Source organism: Anopheles merus, chromosome 3R (assembly GCF_017562075.2).
Source record: "Anopheles merus strain MAF chromosome 3R, AmerM5.1, whole genome shotgun sequence".
NCBI lineage: Eukaryota > Metazoa > Arthropoda > Insecta > Diptera > Culicidae > Anopheles > Anopheles merus.
In genome coordinates, this window is record NC_054084.1 from 15,923,319 (window position 1) to 15,949,456 (window position 26,138).

At 45.7% G+C, this 26,138-nt stretch overlaps 3 protein-coding genes across 8 annotated transcripts in view; 2 read left to right on the plus strand and 1 right to left on the minus strand.

Moving 5' to 3' along the window:
• The window catches only part of LOC121596751 (developmental protein eyes absent), a 39,149-nt gene extending 25,652 nt beyond the window's left edge, over window positions 1-13,497 (plus strand). Inside the window, exons 4-8 of the mRNA XM_041921951.1 lie at window positions 7,906-9,436; window positions 10,787-10,982; window positions 11,108-11,222; window positions 11,310-11,554; window positions 11,691-13,497. Coding sequence (XP_041777885.1) covers window positions 7,906-9,436; window positions 10,787-10,982; window positions 11,108-11,222; window positions 11,310-11,554; window positions 11,691-11,872 — 2,269 coding nt within the window. The 3' untranslated portion in view covers window positions 11,873-13,497. The remainder of the gene's footprint in view (window positions 1-7,905; window positions 9,437-10,786; window positions 10,983-11,107; window positions 11,223-11,309; window positions 11,555-11,690) is intronic.
• A 1,939-nt stretch (window positions 13,498-15,436) lies between these two features.
• On the plus strand, window positions 15,437-16,915 carry LOC121596259. 2 transcript variants are annotated; one of them, XM_041921047.1, is made up of 3 exons: window positions 15,437-15,555; window positions 16,145-16,356; window positions 16,454-16,915. In XM_041921047.1, the coding sequence occupies exons 2-3, from the start codon at window positions 16,150-16,152 to the stop codon at window positions 16,778-16,780; spliced, it is 534 nt and encodes a 177-aa protein (XP_041776981.1). In that variant the 5' UTR covers window positions 15,437-15,555; window positions 16,145-16,149; the 3' UTR covers window positions 16,781-16,915. The 2 variants fall into 2 exon arrangements, with proteins under 2 accessions (XP_041776981.1, XP_041776982.1); XM_041921048.1 differs by lacking the exon at window positions 15,437-15,555 and adding an exon at window positions 15,577-15,668.
• Window positions 16,916-17,582: 667 nt separating this feature from the next.
• Window positions 17,583-21,668, minus strand: LOC121596258 (protein shuttle craft). Of its 5 annotated transcripts, none has more exons than XM_041921043.1 (4): window positions 21,592-21,668; window positions 18,582-21,344; window positions 18,154-18,505; window positions 17,583-18,082 (listed from the first exon to the last, which is right to left on the minus strand). In XM_041921043.1, the coding sequence occupies exons 2-4, from the start codon at window positions 21,179-21,181 to the stop codon at window positions 17,948-17,950; spliced, it is 3,087 nt and encodes a 1,028-aa protein (XP_041776977.1). In that variant the 5' UTR covers window positions 21,182-21,344; window positions 21,592-21,668; the 3' UTR covers window positions 17,583-17,947. The 5 variants fall into 5 exon arrangements, with proteins under 5 accessions (XP_041776977.1, XP_041776980.1, XP_041776976.1 ...); XM_041921046.1 differs by having other exon boundaries at window positions 18,582-21,341; window positions 21,592-21,657; XM_041921042.1 differs by having other exon boundaries at window positions 18,582-21,341; window positions 21,507-21,627.
• Between the last annotated feature and the right edge of the window lie 4,470 nt (window positions 21,669-26,138).

The window sequence follows — 26,138 nt, forward strand, 5'->3', positions numbered from 1 at the left end:
CATCGTTTGAGCATTAGGAAAACAAATGATCTGAAAAACAGTAAGAAACAATCAATAAATCGGGAGACATTTTCAAAAATATGTGCGAAACAGATCCTGAAATGATTAATAAAAACACCACGAAAAGCTAAAAAACAGTACAGCACAGGTCGTTTAACTAACAGTTTCGATTTATTTCGTGTTTCATTTATATAGTTTGTCAGTTGGAGCTTTTTAGCTCTTCTTGTTTGGATTCATAAGTAGGAGAAAAAGGGCAAACAAAAAAATATGTTCTTCGATCACATTGATTCATTCATTCAGCAATTAGAACTTTTTTTTCAAATTTCATAACCTAAGAAGCGTTTGTAAAATTATTCGAAAAAAAAGCAAATTGACCATTAAAGTACTTGTATATACATATACATATTGTTGATTATGCTTTTTATTGCTGTTCAACGAAGTTAAAACTAGTTATTTAGATATTTAATAAGTTACATTTAGAAATTAAATGAAGTAAAAGAACATCGTTCATTTTGCCATTAACATTTTGGTTTAAAGATGAACTTCACAATGAACTTACGATGAACTTTCATTAATACTCCGTGCATATGAATTTTGTACATCAATCGTTATCAATTTCCATGAAGCAATCAAAAAAGGTTCGTAAAGCATATAAAAACGGTTACATAATTCATCAAACATCAACCAACTTTCGATAGAATAGCTAAATACACAGAGCATTCCGTGTATCTAAAGCATCGATTTTTGATGAAGCACATAATTTTATCGATTTTCACCCCCGTCGACATGGCAACAGCAGGCACTTGTATTGGTACGCCGTACGCGCTGCAAACCGCTCTGATTCGTCGATAGCATCCAGCTTTTCCTTTACACTATCTAATGCGGAGGAAGGAGACCATAGACAAATTAACAAATTTCTGGAAAAACTCGCCCCACTATCCATCCATCCCCTTTTGCCCGAGCGACGAAGTGTGAAAATACGCACCAATCAGATCGTGGCGTCCGTTTACGTGGTGCGTCCATACCAGCGCCATATAGAGCAGACACAGCCGGCCAAGATACTGCGTTTGTCTATATCCACTCAAATGGGGGGGGGGATAGAAAAGCGTCCATTTTGGGGAGGAAAATCCAACCAACCGGCAGAAGCAGTCAAAAAATTCATAGAAAAACCTTTAATCACCAAACAGAGCGTACCGTCTGCGTCGAACTCCCTCTCACCGTACGCACTGTCGATCGATTTTTCTCATTTCCCGGCCAGCCTGCGCCTGTTGGACGTTTTTTTCCGCCCGGTGTTAACGATTGCGTTGCCTTTTCAACGTCACATCATTGCTATGGCGACGGAGCGCATTGGATGATGACGATGAGCGTTGAAGTTTGTTGGCGTGTTGGTTCGGGGGGCGTAAAATATCGTATTACCCCTTATTGGGGTGGGGTCGATGGGCGATAGAAATAACGTTCAAAAAAAAAGGACACACTTCCTCCTACTTCCCAGCGAAGGAAATTGTTCTCAATTTCTATACGCAAAGTATTTCCGATTTTGGTGCGTGCGCGTTTGTTCTCCCTCGGTTTTGGGAGAGCTTTTTTCTGCGTTTAGGAAACAAAAGAAGATAATGGGAAACATAAGATGAACGTCATCACCATCCTGATCAGTCAGTCAATGTAGGAGTGTTGTTAGGAGGACATCAAGGGACCAAAAACCAAGAAATGAGCACAACAGCACTGCTCCTATTTTGGATGGTGTTTGTGTGTACACAGAGAGGCAAATGTTTTAGACAGTAAATAAAGCAAAGCCTCATAAATCTTTCTTTTACGTTACACTTTGTCACAAAGCCTAAGTTTGATCAACGGTAAAGATTGCCATTCCACAGGCGTACTGTCGAGAGCATAATAATGCGTCTCCCTCTTAGTGTGGTTAACACACTTTTTACCATGCAAGAATTAAACACATCCAGAGCACATAAACGTAGCGCTCAATAAAAATTGAAAACCTCCAAGGGTTTTTGCTTAGCAGTAGTAGAGCGCTCAGTAGAAAGCTGCCTAGGAAGACCGAACATATCGGGACCATAAATCAGACCCCACGGTTCAGACGGGCGGGTTACGGGTACGTGGAAACACCAGCGCCGTTGGTGGTATCGGAAGCGAACGAAGCAAACGAAACGCGCCACGAGATGAAGACATTCGGTCAATTGGATTAGGAACGGATTATTATGATTGCCACCAGCGAGCCGAGGGACTTGTTGAAGACGTCGTCCGAGCAATGCTTATCGTGCTGGAAGGGATCTCCCGATGGGAGCCTTCGCCCGTTGATGGTCAGTGTGTGTGTGTGTGTGTGTGTGTGTGTGTGTGTGTGTGTGTGTGTGTGTGTGTGTGTGTGTGTGTGTGTGTGTGTGTGTGTGTGTGTGTGTGTGTGTGTGTGTGTGTGTGTGTGTGTGTGTGTGTGTGTGTGTGTGTGTGTGTGTGTGTGTGTGTGTGTGTGTGTGTGTGTGTGTGTGTGTGTGTGTGTGTGTGTGTGTGTGTGTGTGTGTGTGTGTGTGCGAGTGTGTTTTTTTATGGACAACACGTGCTACAGTTTATGTTGCATCTTTCCATTTGACTCGATTTATTTGTGCTGTTTGTCACTTCACCTCTCCCGACGTTAAGCGGACGTCGTCGAAAGGCAAATGGTGGAATTTATTTGATGGTGTTAAAATTAAGAGGTTTTTTTTTCGTCGTTTGATTGCTGTTACCGGGAAAGCACGTACAAATTGGTAACGGAGCTATGTTTATTTATGGCTTGTACTACACGCTCGTCAAACACGACCCATTACAACGGCTTCCCGGTCGGTTCGGTTAGCGAGACATGATCAGTACATGATAATGATAAAAGCTACAGAACAGATGGTTGTAATTTATCGATCAGCAGTAATGCTGAGATCTTCAGGATTGTGATCATTTCAAATGCATCAAAAATGTAATTGTAACGATCACTATACTGTTTTAAAAACAATGTGCACTGTAGCCAACTCAACTAGATATCAATAGATTAATATTGAAAACAGTGTGTTGAGAAACAATTCAATTTCTTTCATTTCATATAATTCTTGTAGAATTGAATGCTGTTGTTTGCTGTGAATTTCTCAAACATTTCAAAACAATGATCTTTAATGATAAAAAAAAATAATCAATCGAAATGTTTAAACAATGATACTATTACAACTTTGAAAGATGTTTGCTGGCAAAATAAAATGAGCACCCTTTCTAACATAATTACTGAAAACCATCGAAAATTGGTTTGCATCACAGCCTCGCAATAACCATTCCCAAAAAAATGTCGTGTAGGTGGCGATGGATTACGAGATTATATTACATGATCCAGTATAGCTTACGCCCGTGAGTTGGTGGGAAAAATTACAAAACGGAAACGTTGACCACCACCGCTTGATTCCTCCCATCCCCCAAACTAGCATCACGGACTCGGATGTCACCGCAATGGTTAGATACAGTTCAAATTAACTTACCATGATGCTAGCTCCCGCACTCGCTGGACTTTATAGGAAGCATTAGATGAAGATGAATGCGTTGCGGAGTTTTTGTTGGGATGGACCATATGATAGAAGCTAGCGAGCGAGAGACACATGACGACCACCCTGTCGTGGTGCCATTTGGAAAGCAAACTGACCTAAACGCTGTGCCGCCGCATGTGTGTGGTCCAACGCCTTTTGGGGGACATTTTACTTTTGGGGGGAAAGATTAATGTGTGAAAGATGTTATTATGATTTGCTAACGAAAGTTGTTGGGGTTTTAATTGAAGAATTCAAATCTGCATCATTATGCATACTTTTAAAATTATATAAAATGCTTTACTTCAGCTTACTTATCGTAAATTTGTGTTTCATTTCTAGTTATTATGTAAGTTACTTTACCATGTTTTTGTGTCAAAGCTAACCTCTCCTCTCATCACTAAATTATCTATTGTATGGTTCTACGAACTACACATGTCTTTTCGGTATTTGGATTCATTTTCGTTTATTTTATCTTATTTATTATGAGTTACGTTCATATAATTAGCATTTTTATTGCTATTGCTATTACTACTTTTAGTTTACATGTTACAAATGGTCTTATTCTGGTACTTAATGTTATTAATTACTATCTTCATAGGTTCCATTTGCTTTTCACTTTTAAAATTATTTTTTTAATGTCTTACTTTCTTAATTTCTTATTTCGCATCCTTCTTTTACTTTCTTAATTCCGTATGTTTTTACATCTCGAATTAAATACTTATCTTATTAATTAGTGTTTTACCTTCTTTTTATGAATCAATTTCTATCTTCAGTATTTTTTTATTTTCATTCATTAAAAATATTATAAGTGTAGCTTAACAAGATCTAACTTGAATCCTATTACAATTTAGCTCTCGAATAATCGATTCAATTGAGCATTGTTGTTTTATTATTTATTTTTCTTTCAAACAATAAAAGAGTATTATAGCATTTAACTAGCCTTCCCAAATAATTTACGAAATATTTAGTTATTGAATGTCTTTCTCCTAAATGCTGATCCACACTAAACTCCCGTGCACATGTACCGCTTTGCTAAAATTTGATCGTTAAAACTGCCCCCAACTGCCCAAAAGCACAAATAAAATCCATTCAAAAAAGCATATTTGTACACTTACTCCTCTCCCGCCACAAACAACCCTAAAGTGCTGTTTGAAATGGTTCATTTTTGTGTTTTGTCATCATCGACCCAACCGCCAGAAGAATGGTCTGCTCGTGTGCGCAGATTTTTGCCGGGAAAGCATAAAAATTTTCTCACACTCCATTTTTGCTGCCTGGTCCTGGTTCTTTAGCGCAGCGATCGACAAAATAATGTTCCCTGGCTGGCAAAACGACCGGCCGGGTATGCCGGTGGTGGTGGTGCGTTTTGCACATTATTTGTTTATTGTTGTTTTGCTTACCTTTCCCATTTGTTGGGTTGTTGTTCTTTTTTTTTCGGTTGTCTCATCCTCGTACCAGCAGCATAAACCAATTTAACCATCCCCGGGGAAAAACGGTACATGATTGGCAGGTTGAACGAAGAAAAAAGAACTACGCGCCAGAATATTCAAAATTTAACGCACACAGACCGGGGTTCGTTTGCTGGTTTGCGTGTTTGTTGGCGTAAGCATTTACAGCAGTGTGCGCGGATGTGTGTTATTGTCTGTCGCGATAATGAAACGCGCTGTCTTTTTTTGTACAAAGTTGCGTTCTATCCCCCACCCGGCCACTTGTCGTCCCAGAGATGCCACTCCTGTGCCCCACTCCATAAAGGAAAGCACTACCTCACAGTTCCTGTTTTTTCACATACGACCAGACGCACATTCGACCCATAATGGGTGTGGGTCGTCCGTTTCCAAGAAATACAGGTTGCTCTATTTTATTGCAAACGTGCAGGTCAGCAAATTCTGCCCCTTGGTGTCTTGGTTCTAAGTCTCAATGCTAGCCCACAACATATTCTGTTTGACACCAAAGCCACCAAAACCGTTGGGAAAATCATACGTTGGGCCTGTTAGAGGGACAGTAGCAGCGCGATCTTTGCATTGGTGGGCAGAAATTTGAGTGCACATGACAGTGGGTGAAAGAGGCTAGCGATCGTTTGTGGCCGTGGCGTACCGGAACGGAAGGAAAACACACACGCGCACGTCTCGATCTGCGACAATCGAAGCATAAAAAGGTCACCTCCCGGAAGAAGAGGGCCAGCAGCAGCAGCAGCAGCAGCAGAAGGGCTCTCGGCACGTCTCGGTCGGGGATCGGATTACTACAACTGAATCGCACACTTGTGGAATGTGACAATACACACACACACACAGCCGATAGAAGGAGTAACCCCTTTACCCTCTGAAGCGTCCATTTGATGGAACATAAGGGCACCTTACACCACACGGCTTCGCGAGCGGAGACAATTGCTGACATTTTTGTTTCTTTATATCAGAGAGTAAGGGAATGTTTCTGTTGACCTTGATTATATTTCTTTGCGGCACTTTCACATAAATCCTTTAGTGTTACATTTCTTAAGGTTTTAATCGTTGCGGGTTTTCCTATTGCCCACCTTGCAACGTGTACAATTTCTATTTTCTATAAATGCAATACAAAAAGTACAGTTAAAAAGCAAATCAGTACGTAAAAGTAAGCCAAATTGCATACCATCAGGCGTTCCTGAAGGCCTGTGTGAGCGTTAATGTTTGAAGAATTCCAAAAACTCTATGTTATACAACATATAATTCTGAAACAATAATTCAAGAACATAAAACTGTGTTTAAATTATGTATAAAATCGTTAAAATCGTTATTTTAGCTTGTATTATGCGATATTTCTGAGAGCAATGTATTTGTATTTGATCTACACGAAAAGGGTAATAGAAACGCCTGAAGATATGCAATATGGAAAATTATTATTATTTTTAATGTTCAGTTTTGATTAATAATTCACCCAAATTAGCGTACGATACGAAAAATAAGTACAAGCATATCAGAAAAAATACACACGAAATGGAATTTCGTGCATAATCTTATGATGATGGTTCCCTTTCTCGGAATTTCTCGGACATAATGGCAAATTTTCATGATTTGTTGTTGCCTTTTATTATTATTTTTTATTTCATCTTCCAAAAAAAACGTAGTAATAGTATTTGGGTTGAAAATTCACATCCAACGTTATTTTTGACGACTTGCATTATTTACGCTTCAGTCACTTCACAACCATCTTTTCAATACAACATCTGACATATTTTAAATATTAAATTAAAGTACAAAATGTAGATGTTATGGGTGATTTATTTATCAGTTGTTTTTTTATGCTGATAAATCGATAATCATTTCCATCGTTTAAAAAAAACGAACTAACTTTACCCCGTTTGTCCGTGTTTTGTATGCTCCCGTTTCAAGCTACGTTCTCCCCTATCCTCTCCCCTCATTTCCATTACAACACACCGGCGCACAGTTGCTGCTGCACCATGGCATGTGTTTGGTGAGTTTTCATAATTAGGAAGAAAGTGTGAAATTACAATAAAATTAATGCATAACCACATTTCGGGCCACAAACCAGCGCGTGCGTGTGTGTGTGTGTGGAAAGGACGGAGAGACGAAGGTAACGGGCGCACGCGCACCGGAGCCGGAGGGTGGAAAACCCGATCTCCTTTTACAACACCGCATACAACACACAATGTACGCGGGTCCGTATGTTTGGCTGTGTTTGGATCAACATTAATATTTGTACTGTTATTATTATTATTATTATTGCCGTTGGTATCGTTCGCTAGGCGTGTGTGTACGGGCCAAACCAAAATAAATACGTTACAAGTCCCCCGGTACACGAAAGAAAACTTGAAACAAAAAAAGAAAGGAAAGAAAAGCTCCGTCGTAGGACAGTTTGGGACGATGCGTCATAATAATAACGATGATGATGATGATGATGGTAGTCATAGCGTGTAGTAGGCATTGTTTTGCGCCCTGACACGTCTCTCGACCCACATAAATCAAAAAAGAAAAGCTTCCCCCCCCCCCCCCCCACACACACACACAAACCAGCCTACTTTGTCTCTTTGTCCGGTGCAGGAATAAGCAATACCGGGTGTGTGAGTGTGTGTGCTGGATTTGTGCGTTGTACAAAGGATAAAAAACACACTATCCCTTCAAGGGTTAATGAAGATCGCAACCAGACCGGGAAAACAGAACAGTAAAAAGGTTTAAAAATGGTGAATGATTTATACGCTTTCCGGTTGGCGCTGCTGTGTGTGTGTGTCACCGGCACTTTCAGCAGATGACTAATGGTTGAAATACGAACTTTGAAGAAAAATGGCTCCATTTTCCCTTACAAAAAAAAATCGGCCACCACGTACGTTGGGTAATAATGATTTTCCCCTTCTATCCTTTTCCCTCTCTTTCAGATTGTACAGTAATCTCGCCGACTCATCGCCACTAGCAGCAGCAACGACGGCCGTATCAACGCTGGACACTATCGGAGCGGGCCCGGCACTAGCCCTGGGAACACCGTTCCACTATCCGCCCGGTGCGCTGTCAGCTCACCACCACACCACCGGCAGCGAGCATACCGTGTTCAATCACGCCGGCACTGGCCCCACATCCACCACCAGCACGCCGTATCGTGCCAGCAACACGTCCGGCGGTTCGCTGTCGCTACACAACGGGCTCACCCTAAGCTACGGTACGCTTGGCAGTGCCGCCAGTCCAGTCGGCAGTTCGTTGACAACCCGGCTAAACAACAGCGCAGGAAGCAGCGGTAGCAGCAGCAGCGGCAGCAGCAACAGCTCCTCCACCGTCGTCAGCACGGGCACGGTCTCGTCCGGTGGCAGCTCGGCCGGTTCCAGCACCGCGGGGCTGGTGGATGGATTGTCCACGTTGGCCACTGGCAGCAGCAGCAGCAGCAGTCTAGGCCCGCTGCTCACCACTGGAGGCGGGGTGGGCACCGCCACCGCCACCACGGCCGCCGCTGCCGAGCTGGGAATGTCGCACTGGCTTAGCGACGGTACGGTCAAGTCGGAACTGCGCAGCCCCGGACTGGACGCGAACCATCTGGCGGCGTCGGCCACCAACCTTCCGCTCGGTCCAGCGACCGCCGCCCACCACCTCGACGGGACCGGCCTGTTCTGCGCCAATCCCGGCACGACCGCCGTCGCCACTGCCGCCACGCTGGACGCACTGCAGAGCCAGTCGGCTGCGGCCGCCGCCACCAACGTGTACGACCACAAGTCGGACTACTACAACTACTACAACAGCATGCAGCAGTACACGCCCGCTTTCTACTCTTCCGCGTACGGTGCGACGGCGTACGGGGCTGCCCGTACCGCCTCGACCAAGATCCCGTCGCCGAACACGTACCTGGCGTCACCGTATGCGGCCGCGGCCGCCGCCAGCAACAACAATTCCGCCCAGCTGTACTCCTCCTACGGGTACAACGGGTCGTTTGGGCAGTTCGGGGCGGGCCAGCAGGATGGGTACAGCTACTACAACGATCAGTACAGCCCGTACTATGCGAACACGGCCAGCTACTCGCCGTACGTCAGCTCGCCCGGTTCGAGCGGGAGCCAGGCCGGGTTCCATATGGCCGCGGGTCTGTCCGCGGACAGCCCTTCGGAGGCGCACGCAACCACGCCGAACATGCTGGCCCATTCGCATTCGCCCCAGTCGCCGATTTCGATCTCACCGACGGCGGGGATTGGGGCGCTGCCGGGCGTTGGCGGCGGTGGTGGTGGCATTAGCAGCAAAACGACACCGACCGGGAAGTCGGGACGTGCGCGGGGAAGACGCCACGCACATCCGAGTCCGACTCGGAGCTCCACCAGCGAGCCGGGCATTAGTGAGAAGGCACCGGAGCGAATCTTCGTGTGGGACCTGGACGAGACGATCATCATTTTCCACTCGCTGCTGACCGGGTCGTACGCTGGCCGGTACAATAAGGTATGAGGGGCAATTTCGAAGAAGTAATGAAGCAATTACCCAGTTGGCGGACTAGTGATGTGCGCACTGAGGAAAGTGAGTGAGTTGAATCCTGCAAGTGCAATGTACAGAATCAAAGCAACACGAGCAGTAGAATATGAATATTTTCGTTACTCACGCGATTTTGGATTTTAGCCAAATTTGGACTAAACTTGGAAATCACTCTTTTGGGATTTAACTCATTCACTCTCTGGGACGTGTTCCCAGTTCCCAAACAGTGTTTATATGTTATTTTCATCTGAAACACTCTAGAGGACTGATAAGTTATGGTGTATGAGTATTTTGGGATTTAAAACTCATTTTTTTGCGGGTTCTTATCCATGCGAATGGGACATTTAATTCAGAAGCAATTAATTATTAGTTCCTCAATTATCAATTTAGATTCAATGATGTGTTCCTCGATACATTTTTTGAGAGACTGGTATAAACGGATATCGGTATTCTGAAAAAAAGAACAAGTTTCAATCTATATTACTTCTTTATACATCGATTGTGTCGTGTGGTCTTGAGAGTGAGTAATGAGAATCCGTCGGCCCAACACGGTACAATTGATTTGAATTCCGATAAGAGTGAGTTCGGCTCAATAAATCATCAAAGTGAATCTTTGAATTAGAACCGCAAGCTTTGAGATTCATGAACCTTCCAAAGATTAAGTTCACGAATGAAGATTCATAAACCTTAAAAGATTCATGATTCTTTGGAGACTCATGAATATCTAAAAATTATCTAAAGTTTACAGAATTTGATAATAATAATTCCAAGATCTTCTGTTATTTATGAATTATTTTCTAAGGATTTATCTCCCCTTTATAATTCTTGTTTGTAGTGAAAAATTCGATAACTAATTGTGATTTTGTTCAAATTAGGCCTCTTTTCAGTGTCTTTTCGAAAAGATTCCCTAGTAACATGTTATGGTTGATCAAAGAATGGATAAACATAAGCTTACAAAGATGCATCACAATATTTAGAAGTTGACATCTCTTAGAGATTAATTAATGTCATAGGTTCATTTTAGTATGTAAAGATTCACGAATGTTAAGAGATGCATGACTATTTGGTGAGTCGTTTCAAGATTCGTATCACTCATCGCTCACCACGAGCTTCGTGTCACTCATTACTCATCTTACGAATGATTCATGAAGCACCACACTAGTTCCTGAATTTGTATCCAAGTATGCACAATTTAAATCTAAATTTTGGGAATAGGCGTGTTTTACGTTTAACTTTTCCTGCGCGATCTTTAACTGAATTTAATTTCTGGCAGGAAACATCCCCTTACCGCATATTAAAATCGTCTCCTTCCCATTGCAGAACCGCGACCACCAGGTGCAGCTCGGCTACCGGATGGAGGAGCTGATCTTCAACATGGCCGATGCGTACTTCTTCTTCAACGATCTGGAGGAGTGCGATCAGATACATATCGACGACGTGGCGTCCGACGACAACGGGCAGGATCTCAACAACTACAACTTTGCCGCCGATGGGTTCCACACGGCCACGCCACAAGGTAAGCCAGCAGGCGGAAAACCGGAGCTTCCTCCGGCCCGCCCATCCCAGTCCTAAATCAATATTTGAATTTGAAAGGCTAACGGACAGCATACCTTTTTCCGTGTGTATTTTCTTCCTGCCCAGGAGCTCCACCCAATGTTTGCCTTCCGAACGGTGTGCGCGGTGGCGTCGACTGGATGCGGAAGCTCGCGTTTCGCTATCGGAAAATCAAGGACACGTACAACACCTACCGGAACAAGTGAGTCGCTTTATGACTACTTAAAATATCCCGAACTCATGCTAATGATTGTGTTGCTCTTCTTGTCTCCCTCTCTCCCCTCGACAGTGTTGGTGGCTTGCTAGGGCCTCAGAAGCGTGACCACTGGCTGCAGGTACGGTCGGACATCGAGCACGAAACGGACAGCTGGCACAGCCTAACGCTCAAGTGTCTGAACATGATCGCACAGCGCGAGAACTGCGTCAACGTGCTGGTGACGACGACGCAGCTCGTACCAGCGCTGGCAAAGATTCTCCTGTACGGGCTTGGTCAGGTCTTCCCGGTGGAGAACGTGTACAGTGCGAACAAAATCGGTTAGTATTTTGCAGGGTTTACCTCTACCAGTTTAACAATTTGTTCTCATAGCTTCCGGTAGATTTTTTGCCATTTTTGCAAAATGTTTGATCATTTAAATGTTTAACTCATTATTCCCTTATTCTTCTCTCACAGGCAAGGAGCAGTGTTTCGAGCGGATCGTGACACGCTTCGGGCGCAAAAGCACGTACGTCGTGGTGGGCGACGGGCAGGACGAGGAGAATGCGGCCAAAAATCTCAACTTCCCCTTCTGGCGGATATCGAGCCACAGTGATATCCGATCGCTACATACCGCGCTCGAGATGGGTTTCTTATGAAAACTTTACCGTCTCGCCACCGGCCGTACCAGCCGCTAGAGCAGCCCGATCGTCGGAACCGAAACCTTGGCCGTGCGGAATAAATGCCATTCGCTGCCGTGAGGTCAAACACCAACCCAAAACCAAAAGACAAAACAAGTGCGCGAACGAAGCAAAATACTACGCGAAGATCGCGCGATGTTCTTTTACCTAATCTTGCAACATCTCCTGCCTGCCTGTTGTAGTGTACCGATCGCTCAAGGGGTGGAATACGGGATGTAAATGGCGCGAATCGATTGCGTACTATGCGCGAGGCAATTGTGGCGGAAGGCAGCCAGTATTTATTATTGTTTATAGTGTGCAGCTTGTTAGATGTAAATTGTATGGTTAGAAAAAAAGAGGAAGTCGCTTCTAAACATGTTGGAAGTATAGTAAGTCCTTTCCGAGCTTCCGGAAGCTCTGAAATGAAATGAAAAAAAAAGTATAAGAAAGAGAGGGAAGCTAAAATAGAAGAAACCCTTAACATATAGAGAAGGGGAACACAATAAAACACAGAACACAGAAGATGAAAACAGATGCAACAAATGAAAATGCTCAAAAGAAAGAAAGAAAAAAAAGAAGTTGTATAGAGCAAAGAAAAACATGAAAAAACTCTACTAGCAAATGAAGCAGGGGGAAAAACGAAGATAAAACGCAAACTAAACATCTTCAAGCTGTATGAATAGAAAAGGGAACTTAGTACAGCAAGTAAAAAAAGCAAAAAATACACAAAATGAAAGTGTATCATAAAGAAGAACGAATAAGCTTTTTAAGTACGAAAAACTTCTAATGAGATGGCCATCAACACCGGTGCCACCAGTACATCCCAGTGCAAATACATTGTTTTCCTTTCTTTTTTATATATATTTTTTATTACTACCCCCCCCCCTCGTTCTTCGCGGCCAAACGTTGTGTCTATGTAAAAGTATGTAAAATTATAATCGAATAATAATGGCGAATAGCAATTATGTGAGAAAGCGTATGCAAGACATGCCAGCGATAACACTGCATATGTTTGCGTTGCAGTGTTATTGCAAGTTGTTTGTGAAAGGCGTCAGGCAATATCAGCAGTAAAAGGGCTCTCACTTGAAGCGTGAAGCGTTGGAAAAGTTATCATTAATGTCGATAAACTCACTGTACATACTGTTGCCTACATCTTAATGTCGTCCTCACTTGGTGGCATAAAGAAGTGAACCCATCTCCTGGGGGACTGGTCATCTTGTAGGTGTAGTAATTTGTTTTAGCTGTGACATAGAGCAAATATCATCCACCCATTAATGAGCGCCCCAAAATACAGAATAAAAAAAATCCTCCGATAATGGGCGATCCTTCGCAGGAAGAACAGCAGCTGTACATAGTTTACAATAGTCTACATCGAATCAAAATATTATCCTATATAGAGTAAAGTTAATCGCATCGAAACAACAGGGTGACAAAGATATAGTAATGCACCGTCACGTGAACCAGGAGCATGCAAGGTGTTAGGCACATCGCATTTCGGGTTACGAGCAAATGGAGCATTAAACCGTACATCCTAACTCCGCTCGTGAGCACTATCATGTGTCGTATAGGAACAGATGGAGAGCATGGAAAATAAATAAAGAGAAAAAAATGTATTTTATTCGTTTTCTTATCTATTTATGTATTTTATAGTAAATTTATTCTTTATTTTTTAGTAGTAAAGGTAGTAAGAGAAAATAAACAAATATTTTATGAATTAAAAATGAAGAATATATTTTTTAAAATTTTCTCTTACTTTTATCCTCCTCATGGGATTAACAAACATAATTTAACTTAAAGAGGCGGTTTCCAATGACCGATCGATGACGACCGATAGTTCATTCTGTGCAATGATTCACCGATGAACAGGTTTTTGGTTCATTTTTAGTTCAAAATTTGTCCACTGGGAGACCGTTGAAATTCTTGTTTATTAATTTCAGAGTCATTATAGTTCAGTTTGGTTCATTTTTATTCATTTCATGAAATTTTTATCTCCTGGGTCGTGTTATCCATATAACTGAAGTACATTTTTGTTCATCAAGTTTATCGCAAACTATTGATCATCATCGATCGTTGGTCAGAAAGGGTCTCAAAAACTAAGGGAGCGGTAAGGGTAAAGGCAGCATGGTCAAGGGTGAACCGAACCCAGCAGCAGTACAAAGCCTTGAGACAGTATGGCTTCCCGATCTCGGATGATAATCTAACAATTAGACCAAGCGATTTGTTGGCTTTATTCAGAACGTGTTCAATGTGAACATTGAATGACAACGTTTCGTCTAGCCAACAATTCCTTAACTGATGTTAAACGGCTAATCGGAGTGACGCGCAGTATATAATTATGGACGATCTTGTGGGATCTGCCAAGAAGAATAACACAACATGTATCCGGGCACAATTAAATTAGCCGTTATAGAGACACCATACAGAAAACGAGTCGAAGGCATTTTGCACAGCACAATCGGAAGACACAGGGATAAAGATTTTGACGTCATCTAAATATAACAGAAAACTATCGAAAGGGAGGTTAAGAGAGACATGATCATTTATGAAGAGAATGAAGAGGAGAGGACTTAGGTCACTTCCTTGAGGTACCCCGGAGCAACCATCAAAGGAATCGGACAAACTCATCTGTATCCTGACTCCACACTTTCTTCCAGTTAAATAGGATTTAACTTAAACCATGCTAGCAGTCTACACCCAACGCCAAGACGATCGAGTTTAGACACCACGCCACGGTAAATAGAACATGCGAAACGGTTACCCTTTTTATGAACTGGGCTCAGCCAAGCAATCTTTCAAACGGCCGTATAACAACACAATACAGGGTTTCCCACGATTTATTGGTCAGTTCCCATGATTTTTTGGTGCGTTCCCACGATTTTTTGGTCGTATCCCATAGATTTTTGGTTCGTTCCCATAATTTATTGGTATTTTCCGATTGGATATCAATACAATTGGACCAAAAAATTCTGGGAAATGACCAAAAAATCGTGGGAACGCATCAACAAAATATGGGAACCCACCAAAAATTGATGGGAACCGACCAATAAATCGTGGGAAACCCTGTAAGCTTTGTCAGAAGGTAATTTTACAAGCAAGTAAATGGGGTTCGAGAAATGTCTGTTACATATTTTACTTTGCACGTGATGGTGATGATGACATGTTTCGAATTATCATTGTGCATTAGAGATTTTTCGTAATTATTTCTTTCACAGATATGTTTCTTCTACATCTTTCACATATATAACTACTGAAGGACAACATAAAGAAACGAGATAGGAGTATCAAATAGGTTTGGTGGCTTCAGATTTCAAAAATATGTACTTTTTTTATCATATACATTCAATAACAGTAATTTTCCTCGAGCAAGTTAGACAAAAATAACAAAAATACTATTTTTTACTATGAGCCACCGCAATTCCAGCGTTCGTTTCAAATTAAATTTAAAATCATTCCGCTCATAACAAATCTCCGCCAGAGGGCAGCACAGAAACGATCTAAATTCGCTCAAAATTTGTTAGCTGTCGCTATCCATGACCGAACCCGTTCGCCCACTGTTCAGTCGGTGACAGATCCGTCCAAAAAAATTGAAGGACTATTTTTTTCTAAACAGAAGTGCAGCGAAAAACTTCTTCGATTCTCGGTCGGTTCCAAATTCACTGGAGGTGAGTGTTGCTTGCGGTGCTGCAAAAGGCTTCGAGGGGAGAAAAAACCCGTGCCCTTGGTGATATCTTCTGCCATTCCAATCAAATATTGCTGCCAGTGTGTGGAAATCAAGGTTCGCAAGCTCTGGTCCCGCGAAGAACCTTTCCGTTTTGTTGCCAGCAGAAGTGTTTTTTGGGGTTATGATTTCGTAATCGTAGAAAGATGGTGAAAATAAGCTGGGCCAGCTGGGACATACACTGGGATTTGCACACATCCCGGAGGGGAAGTTTGCAAATGGCACTGTTTGCTAGTGATTTGATTGTTTGCGTGAGTTTTATTTTTGCAACCCGTGGTGCAACTGTTGCCCCAAAAGGGGGTGTTGGCAGAAAAAGGGCTTAATTATAACCATTACATAACGATGTTTTTTTCCCTTGCTCTCGCTGCTGTCTTGTCGTGCACACCTTATCCCTATCATAGCAGTCATATGTTCTAGTGCAGACACTTGCGCAGACACTCATCCCGACTGGGAGAGAGTGCATTGGAATCGTAGTTCAAGTCAAGGAGTGCTGATTGATTGTCCCTTTTCTCCCTTTTTCCCCCTCAAAACAGAAACGATGGCGAACGTGAACCTAGCGTCGGTGGTGCTCCGCACTGCGCTGCGTGCAAAGATTGGCACCCGCCAGTCCCACGACATGATCGCGCAGAAGATCGGCAAGCGGGAGGTGGTCGGACACGGCTGGAACGGTCTGCCGGTGTACGCTGACCGCGTCGACTACCCGATGCCGGCCATCCGCTTCAAGGAAAACACCCGTGACGTCCTGGTAAGTGCGCTGGAGCAGCGTGGTCGTCTGTGCTGTCCTCCTCCTTCTTCTCAGTCAGCTAATCTCTTCCGGGTGTGATTTTGTTTTTTTTTTGTAGGCTCTGCGCGAGAAGGAGAAGGGTGACTGGAAGAAGATGTCGGTGCAGGAGAAGAAGGCCCTGTACCGGGCCTCGTTCTGCCAGACGTTCGCCGAGATGAAGCACCCGACCGGCGAGTGGAAGGCGTGCCTCGGCGCCGCCCTGATCGCCGCCTCCATGAGCCTGATCGGCATGATGCTGCTGAAGGCGTTCGTGTACGAACCGATCCCGGAAACGTTCGACGAGGAGCACCAGAAGGCCCAGCTGAAGCGTATGCTCGACCTCAACATTAACCCGATCCACGGCGTGTCGTCCAAGTGGGACTACGACAACAACAAGTGGAAGTAAAGCCCCGGGGTTTCGCAGGTGTGAAAGTAATTAAATTCCGTGATTATGGTGGTACCCCTCCTTCTCCCCCTTACCCTGGGCGAGTTCTGTGGACGCTTGTTGAGCTAATAAAATATCAGTGAAGCCTCTAGGATACTTCATCTGGTGTACTCGTTACTTGTGTGTGTGTGTGCTGCTGAGTGTGTCGGCGTTGTGGAATTGGCCATCCGTTTGAATCCTTGGAACACGGTTTAAAAATTGGTAGTGATTGGGAGGAAAAGCGAAAATAGAAATGAACATTTCTTTGTTGCTTCACCGCACGGCCTTTTCATAATAGTATTGCTTACATAATTCGATGATGTCGCAAAAATGACGCTTTTTTGTTGAGCCTTTACCCTGTGCCGTCCGCTTGGTCGGCAGCGTGAATTGAATTTGTTATTTTCTGGCTACTTCGATCAGGCTTGAATGTCTTCGCCGAATTTATTTAAAAAAAAAAACAGCCGCCTGGAGTACCCCGTTGACAGAAATGGTAGCGAAATCAGTTGCTGGATCGAAGTAGGTAATGTAACGGTTCCTGAACCGGGACAGACAGATACAGCGATCCGTTCTATGACTGGGACAGATACAGGTGCAGCTCAAGTCTTTTTTGGACCGTTTTTAGGCAGTCATTGGACCGGTTTCGAAAAAAGGAGTAGTTTTACGACCGATATCGGGATCCGGATCAGATACTGACCGGTTCGGGATTATTTCCAGCAATGGGTCGGATGCGGTGTCAGTCCCAGGTCCGATATGGGTTGAGGATCTTAGTGTTAAGGACCCTTTCTAGCTTGCATTGAACACAAAAAGGGTAACCACAAACAATTTTCCTTTGCATCGACAGCCGCGACGACCCCCTCTGGCTCTCCTCTTCGTAACTGGGGGTTTCTCGTTGGGCTCACTTTTCGGTTTATTGCAATTTAATAAATACAATTTAATTACACAGCTTTTCAAACAAACAGAATTAAACCGCTTTTCCCTCAAAGGGGTGGGAGGTTCGCACGTTGGTTTGAAGGAAAGAAAAGTAGCAAAAACAAAACACTTTAAAAACTAAAAAAAACATAATTCCTGTCGACACTGGGCTTTTCTTAACAAAAAAAAAAGAAAGAAAAAATAATAACTTTTTCGATTTTCCTCCCTCCCTGCGCCTTCTCATTTGCTGCTCGAGCTTGCGGCCGCACCGGTCAAGGTCGTTTTGCCCCATGCATTTAAGCTCGGCACCACGATCCGCCGCTGCCCGTTCTCACGCTGCAGTACCTCCATCAGGCTCATGCTCGGCAGCCAGGACTGCGAAAGGGAAAGAGAGCAGGTTAGACACATTCCACACGTTGCACTCTTAGGATCGTTAGCACACCCACCGTAAAGCGATCCGCCGTCGCGACGACGTTCCGGTTCGGTTCCGCATCGTACGCGACCGATTCCACCCCGAACATGTGACACATTTCGTGCACGATCGCACGCTTCTCGCGGTTCATCACCGGGAACGAGTAGGAGCGGGACTTTTGCTTGCTTTCCTTCGCCAGCTTCACCAGCTCGGTCAGCTTGTCGTGTATCATCTGCACCAGGGCCGGGTCCTTCTTCGCGTACGCGCGCAGCGTTTCCGAGTAGTTCGGCTGCAGCTTGGACGGCAGATCGGGATTGCGTATCTGCAGCGCTATCGCCAGCCGGCGGTTGCGCTCCAGCATTCGGCACTCTTCGTTGCATTCTAGCCTGAAAGTGTGAACCGAAAAAAATGGTAACAAATGAGCATTCTACACTCCTCCCGAGACCATCCAGCGCCACCTACGTTTTGTTGTTCTTCGGTCGCACCGGGCCCAGAATGTCACTCAGCTCCACCGAGCCGCCGCGCTGCATCTCCTGCACGGACGAGGCAAGCTGGGCGGTTGCTATGCGCCGGTACTCTTTGGAGAAATCGTGACACGTGCGCTGCTGCTTGCGATTGCCACACTCGCACGTGACCTCCACCACAATCTTGCACGGCACGTCCGGGCACTCGCCCTCGTGGCACGGCGCATTGCACGGATGCGGGCAGGCTTCGCGCGTCCGAGTACAGCTCTGCTTGCACACACCGGCCGTACCCTCCTGCGCACACTCATCCTCGTGGCACGCCCGGATACACTTGTGCCGGCCGCAGGCGAGCGGCTTCGCGCACGGCATCCCGCAGCTGAACGATTCCTGATAGCACGGGATCGTTTTGCGCTGCTCGTGCCTACCATGGCAGTGCTTCGTCGTCAGCACCACGCACGGCGGACACTCCGCCTCCGCGTGACAGTTGTGCAGGGCCGGATGGTCGCACGCGTGCCTCCGGCCGCACGGCCGATCGCAGGCCGGCTTGCGCGTCCCGCACGGTACCGGCGGATAGATCACGTTCGCGCCACAGTCGCACGCCAGCTCGTCGAACGACACGCGATGGCACGGCCGGCAGTTGCCCTTGTGGCAGGGCTTGTCGCACCGGTGCCGGCCGCAGGACAGCGGCAGCGAGCACGTCTTCGGACAGATGTGATCGAGGTCGATGCAGCACACCTGGTTGCACTTGTGCTTGGCGCAGCTGCGCCGCCGCACGCACCGCTTCTTGCACCGCGCATCGTCGGCGCGCGTCGTCAGCTCTTTGCACCGCATCGGCTGATCCATGCTGCCGCACCGGCACTTGACCGTGGTGGACTTTTTGCACGGCGGGCAGGCGCCCCGGTGGCACGCCGCCTCGCAGCAGTGGTTAGCGCCCGGCGGACCGCACGCCAGCTTCCGCCCGCACGGCCCACTGCAGGTCGGTATCGGGTCGAGGCACGATTGGCGACTGCCCGGCACGATCGGCTCCCGCCCGCACGGACAGCTCCGTACCCGTTCCGGCGCGTCCGCACACGCCTCACACTCGCCCTCGTGGCACAGCCGGGCACACCGATGATTGCCGCAGCCCAGCGGACGTTCGCACGCCTTCCCGCACCCGTACCGCTGGAAGGCCAGGTTTTCCACACTGCACACCACCGACCGCTCACCCTTGCCACAGTGGCAGCTATGCTGGACCTGCTCCGTGCACGTGTCGCAGCTCCCTGCGTGGCAACGCCGGCCGCACCGATGCAGCTCACAGTTTAGCGGCTTCTCGCACACCGCCTCACACAGCAGCTCCTCCTTCTGGCAGCACTGGACCGTTTTTTCCAGCCGGCCACAGCCACACCGGCGCTGCACCGACGCCTGGCACGGTGGGCACGGGCCGGGATGGCACAGCAGCGTGCAGGCATGCTCACAAACGTCCCGCCGACCGCACACTTCGCCGCACGAGTGCGCCAAGTCTTCCCGATTGTAGGCCGGGTTTTTCTGCTTGCCGCAGAAGCAAAAGTATTCGCGCGGCACCTTCTTCGACACGTGCTGGCAGGCGGGACAGCGCCACCCGGAACCATCCTCCGACTGGGAGCTGGTCGCCCACTTGGTAACGCACCCGAGATGCAGGATGTGGTAACAGTTGCCGCAGGACCAGGTCGACTGCATTGGCTTCACGATTTCACAGCACACCAGACACTCCAGCCGGTAGCATTCGATTTCGCGCATCAGCTTCTCGCGCTGGGAGCACTTGGAGAGCGGTGTGGCCGACGGGGATTCCGTTTGCGGAGCGGCACCAGCACCCTTCGACTGGCCGTTCGTGCGCCTTTCGTCCGGATCGGGCTGAATCATACGGTTGCCCCACTGGCGCTGCCCATTGCGGCGGGAGCTCGTTTCTCCATTCCTGGGCGGAACATCGCCCGCGGCATAATCGTCATCGTGCGGCCGGAACCGACCACTGCCGGCCGTCTGCTGGTTGGCTTTCCATTTTCCCTGCCGACCGACGGGCCGATCGTCCCGCGTGTGCCACCCGTTGCGTGGCTTAAGGCTTTCGTTGCGCCGCGGACGTCCACCGCCGGACGATCTGCTTCCTCCTGCACCACCACCAGTTCCTCCACTTACGCCACCTCCGCCGTAGTGGTTCGACGATCCAGCGCGGTAAATATTTTCCCGATCGTCTCCATCATAATCATCCTCATTGTCAGCAACAACAGCCGGTCTGGCGGAACCAGCAGGCATCGTGGTTGACATCGAAACCATCGTTTGCGGAGGAGCACCTCCACTACCACCACCACCACCACCACTATTTCCATCGTTCGCTTCGGTCTGGTACTTACGGGGGACAAACTCCGCCGCCGTTGGGGTCAGATTGGAGGTAAAGCCATAATACTGGAACGTTGCCGGTTGCCCCTGTTGCTGGTGGTGGTGGTCGTTGCTGTTGTTGGTGGTATGATGCGTCCGGAGGTATTGCAATTGCTGCTGTATCTGCACCCGTGCATTGAACTGGGAAATGAAGTCGTCGAAGGTGTTGCTGCTGCCGCTACTGGCCGCATTACCATCGCTCGTTGCCATGGTGGCCGTGGCGGAGGTGGGACCCACGCCCCCCTGGTTGGCCACGGGAGAGGCCTCCACACGCCGGGTGGCGTGGCACTCGGTGGTGCTGCTGCTGCTGCTGCTCCCCCTTCCGCTCGGTGTCCGCCTCGATACGACCAGCGCAAGTTAAAGTTGTCGGCTACTGATAGGAGAGATAAAACAACCCAATTGCTCTCAGTGATGAAATAAAAAAGTACGGGGGAAAGTGTGCGGCCACACACAGCTGGTTGGCGGCGAGGGGACTGCGGAAGGAATTGACCCGCGACAACCCGGCAGCACTTCACTTCCCGCAGCGCTCACTCACCCAGCAAACGAAGGGATATGGGGTAGATTTGTAGCGAAATTAAAGAATAAAATACAAAATTAATGCTCACGCAGGGGACACACACCACTTTGCGAAAGGTTTCCGATGAGAGGAGCAGTGTGGCCAGATTATTTTGGCGGTTTTCGGTAGGCGCTAGTGATGGGCAAAACGGCTCCGAAGCCGGAGCCGGCTCCGACCGGCTCCAGACAATTTTGGAGCCGGCTCCGCACCAACGGCTCTGGAACCGGCTCTGCACCAACGGCTCCGGAGCCGACTCCGCTCCGACGGCTTTAACACAATGGACCAAAAGAACTTTTTCAATGAAGTTTCAATCGAGGAAATCCATAAACAGCGGAGTAGGTCATTTTTAAAAGAATTTATAAAAAAAACCATCGATTAGTTTTGAATATTATTAAGAAAGCAGTCGGAGCCGGCTCCGGAGCCGTTGGTGCGCTCCGAAACGCTCATCACTAGTAGGCGCATCAAAATTTTATCGGTAGTTTTCGGTAGGTTAAAACTCGAAACATAAAAGAAGTAAAAGCGAAAGAAGTCTTAAGCGGGATGGGAGGGGGTGTTAATGCGGAAAATGAAAGTTCCATCTCACGAGAATATGCATCCTTTATTTAGGATATGGATTAGATTTGGTTCAGCGGTTACACAAATGAAGATTTTTCTGAAGTGTCGATCTGAAAATTGGAATTCTAAGCCAAAGAAGGACTAAGATGCACTTTTTTTTGTGGTGACAAGTTCTTTTTGTCGGGGCTCCACACGACCGCTTAGGGCCGCAGCAGTGCTCCATTGGATACGATTTAATCGTATGTGCTGTCATTTGATTTTCGCTGGATTATTTAGATTTATTTAATTGTTTGGCTGAGTTTTGTATTTAATGATTAAAAAATTGAGATTTTTTCCTTCAAACCCTAGATATATATACATACATCGGTATTTCTGGTCACTTTGCTCACAGGGCAAGGCGAGCTTTTTGGCGACCACCGTCGCAAAACCGTCGCAAAACGTCAAAAACGACGTCGCATGTACTGCAAAGCGACGTCGCCAGCGAGCGAAACTCGCAACGATTTCGAGGCTCTGGCGACGGTCGTTTTTGACGTTTTGCGACGGTTGTTGACCTTTCGAGCGAGCTTTTGCCCTGCGGGCCAGTGTGGCCAGATTATATTGGCAGATTTCGGCAGGAGCACTGTTGAGAACGCAACCATTTCACCTTCGTTTCTATGACCAAAAATACACCCTCATCTTTATGACCACCTACCCGGATAGGTCATACATTTTGTATGGGAGTTTGCATTTCGGGATGGTAAATTGATCATATCTTCTGTTTTAATTATTGAAATAACTTCAAATTTTCAGGAAAGCTTGAAGTCGGGTGTATCTTGGGGACCGCCTGTATATGAAAAATAATTAGGAAAATTCCAATTTTTTATGCACTTACTTACTTACTTTGAATTTTCATTATATTACGTCATTATATTGCTATCCTTTTCTTGCAATGTGTTTCGCTGTTATACCTATTATATAGCCTTCTAGCCCGCTTGGCAAAATGTCGCGCGACATGCATGCTTGAAATCGATGCTTGTTAACATTTTATTTCAAGCATCCTGAGTGACCCAGCGTGAGCGCTGAGCGCACCTCCCCTCATTCTCAATGCCGCGTTTTTGGTTAATCCTTGCTCCCACCCTTTCTTTCCTTCTCATCAACGGACCCACCATTCACGCGAGCGTAGGCCGACCAAAAAATTCCAGGAAATTCCTACAGTAAGTGTGCAGTTTTTTATTCACAGTACTGTTTGGCAAAATATCAATTCTTGATGGCGCGTACTGGCGATCAAATCGTTAGCTGCTTTATCCACTGATGGTGCGTGCTGTTGGAAGAGAAACACTTGCTGTTTGATGCGTTTGCCTGAGGAATGAAAGATATATCGAGCATTAGAATGGTGAACAAAACTAGTACTATTTAAAACTTACCGATCACGAAGATATTTTAAATTAAACGGTGACTCTGTATGCCTTATCCATCTGATTTGATCTGTTATCAGGAGCTTTGGTGATGAAATAGCTACGTGTGATGGAAAATAATAGAAGAATAAACAAACATTAAAAGCAGTACGATTGTTAGAACACAAACATCATTTGGAAGATTCTTCTTCTTATGCATGCACTTACCCGTAGATCATGTAACAAAACATACTGCATTTACGCCTGCGTTGACATCTTTCACGATTTACTTAACCACTTTTCTATTATCATTTAATAATTTTCGCTGCATCTACCGGCACCAATCCTTCCCAAATGAAAATTGCATTCGTTCTGGCGATGAGTTTCGAACGATCACAACACAGCGCGAGAGTGAAGAACACAAAGTAAATGGCACTATGTACAAGTGTTGATCATATGGTCAAAATAGAGTACAATGGAATTTATTTTACTTCAAATGAATTTAATTTATTCTGATTTACATTTCAACTATTGTTATCAGCCTAGTTGTTAATGTTTAAAATTTTGATGAAGTGAAAACATCATTACCAGATAAACGAAACGATAATCGACGCTTTTTGACCATATCGAATTATGATCGTCTTTACACATAGTGTCATCGCTTGCGCTTCAGGGTCTCACGCTCAGAGCAAAAATTCTCGCAACTTCGCAACGGTGGGAGCGTTCCGCTGTGGAGGGCTGGAGGAGTGCGAGTGTGTGTCTCATTCGCACAGCGAAATTTTGGTCAACACCTCGATGGTGGGAGCGTTTTTCCATGGGATGGGGTAGTGGAGTGCGAGTGTGTCGCATAATTCCTTTGAAACTAAGGCCAGGGGTAGCGAGAGGCATTAACCCAAATAGCCAGCTCGTACTTTATAGCTGATTTAGGGCTGTTTAACGAAAAATCGTTCCGATGTCGTACTTTGTGGCTGATTAAGAGATAGACGGTACTTTGCGGAACTATGGAGCTTTTTAACAGGCACATGGTACTCTTTGGAACTTTGCGGCTGATTAGCACTATGTGTAGGGTTCATGATATAACTTTAAGGCTTGTTAAGAGTGTGTATCGAACTTGGTGGAACTTTATAGCTTTTTAATGCATGGCATCGGTACAAGGTGGATCTTGTCAAAGTGTCAAAGAGAGACGCCGTCAATCATCTCATTGCTGCTGTACAAGTTAGATAAATTAATTAAAGAAGGAATATTGAGTGTAGTGATTGTGAATTATCAGTAAATTGTGTAAAATTTTGTGTAATTCATCAATACAAAAGTTTTAAAAATATACATATGTGTTTAAACGAAACAAATCTTGTTGTTTATTTCATCGATGACGCTTGCTTGAAAATAAAACACACAGAAAAATAATCCCTGGAATCGTGGCATAAGGAAGCTGCTTAGGCGCTGTTTGAAAGACCCACATAGAACTTTGATGCTGTTTATCTACTGCAAAAGGCGAATTAGAGCAGCGATCTTTAGCGTGCCAAAATGAGCTGCTTAAGCAATTCTGGCTATTTGGGAAAATGAGTTACTCTTTGCCAAGCGGGAACTTTCTGAGGAAAAATCTATTTGAATGGTCGTGTGGTCAGATACATGGGTATCAACATCAACGACCATTACTCAAATTTCACTTGCTTCAGTGCTGGTAGTTTCCGTTGGAGTTTAGTATTTAAACAATCGAATCGCCGTTCTAGTTCTAGCGATGCATAACTTCAATGCGAAACCATACAACAGTACAGAGGAAATGAGAATGCTCTCCTCCAAGCGATGAAGCTCAACTGGTTGGGGTATCCCACCAACAGATAGCGCCACCAGCTTTTTTGCTATTTTTAGAATGCATGAGTCGTTTGGCGTCTGCTAAACGAAGTCTTTCTATATTCCGTTTAGGTAGAAAACTTGAGTCGTTTAGAAGCCGTTTAGTGGTCGTTTAGTGGATTTGTGGCACTTGGGATTATATAGCCTTCTAGCCCGCTTGACAAAATGTCGCGCGACATGCATGCTTGAAATCGATGCTTGTTAACATTTTTTTCACACAGCGAAATTTTGGTCAACACCTCGATGGTGGGAGCGTTTTTCCATGGGATGGGCTAGTGGAGTGCGAGTGTGTCGCATAATTCCTTTGAAACTAAGGCCAGGGGTAGCGAGAGGCATTAAAATGAGTTAATCTTTGCCAAGCGGGAACTTTCTGAGGAAAAATCTATTTGAATGGTCGTGTGGTCAGATACATGGGTATCAACACCAACGACCATTGCTCAAATCTCACTTGCTTCAGTGCTGGTGGTTTCCGTTGGAGTTTAGTATTTAAACAATCGTATCGCCGTTCTAGTTCTAGCGATGCATAACTTCAATGCGAAACCATACAACAGTACAGAGGAAATGAGAAAGCTCTCCTCCAAGCGATGAAGCTCAACTGGTTGGGGTATCCCACCAACAGAGAGCGCCACCAGCTTTTTTGCTATTTTTAGAATGAATGAGTCGTTTGCCGTCTGCTAAACGAAGTCTTTCTATATTCCGTTTAGGTAGAGAACTTGAGTCGTTTAGAAGCCGTTTAGTGGTCGTTTAGTGGATTTGTGGCACTTGGGAGCAATATAATGACGTAATATAATGAAAATACAAAGTAAGTAAGTAAGTGCATAAAACTTTGTTC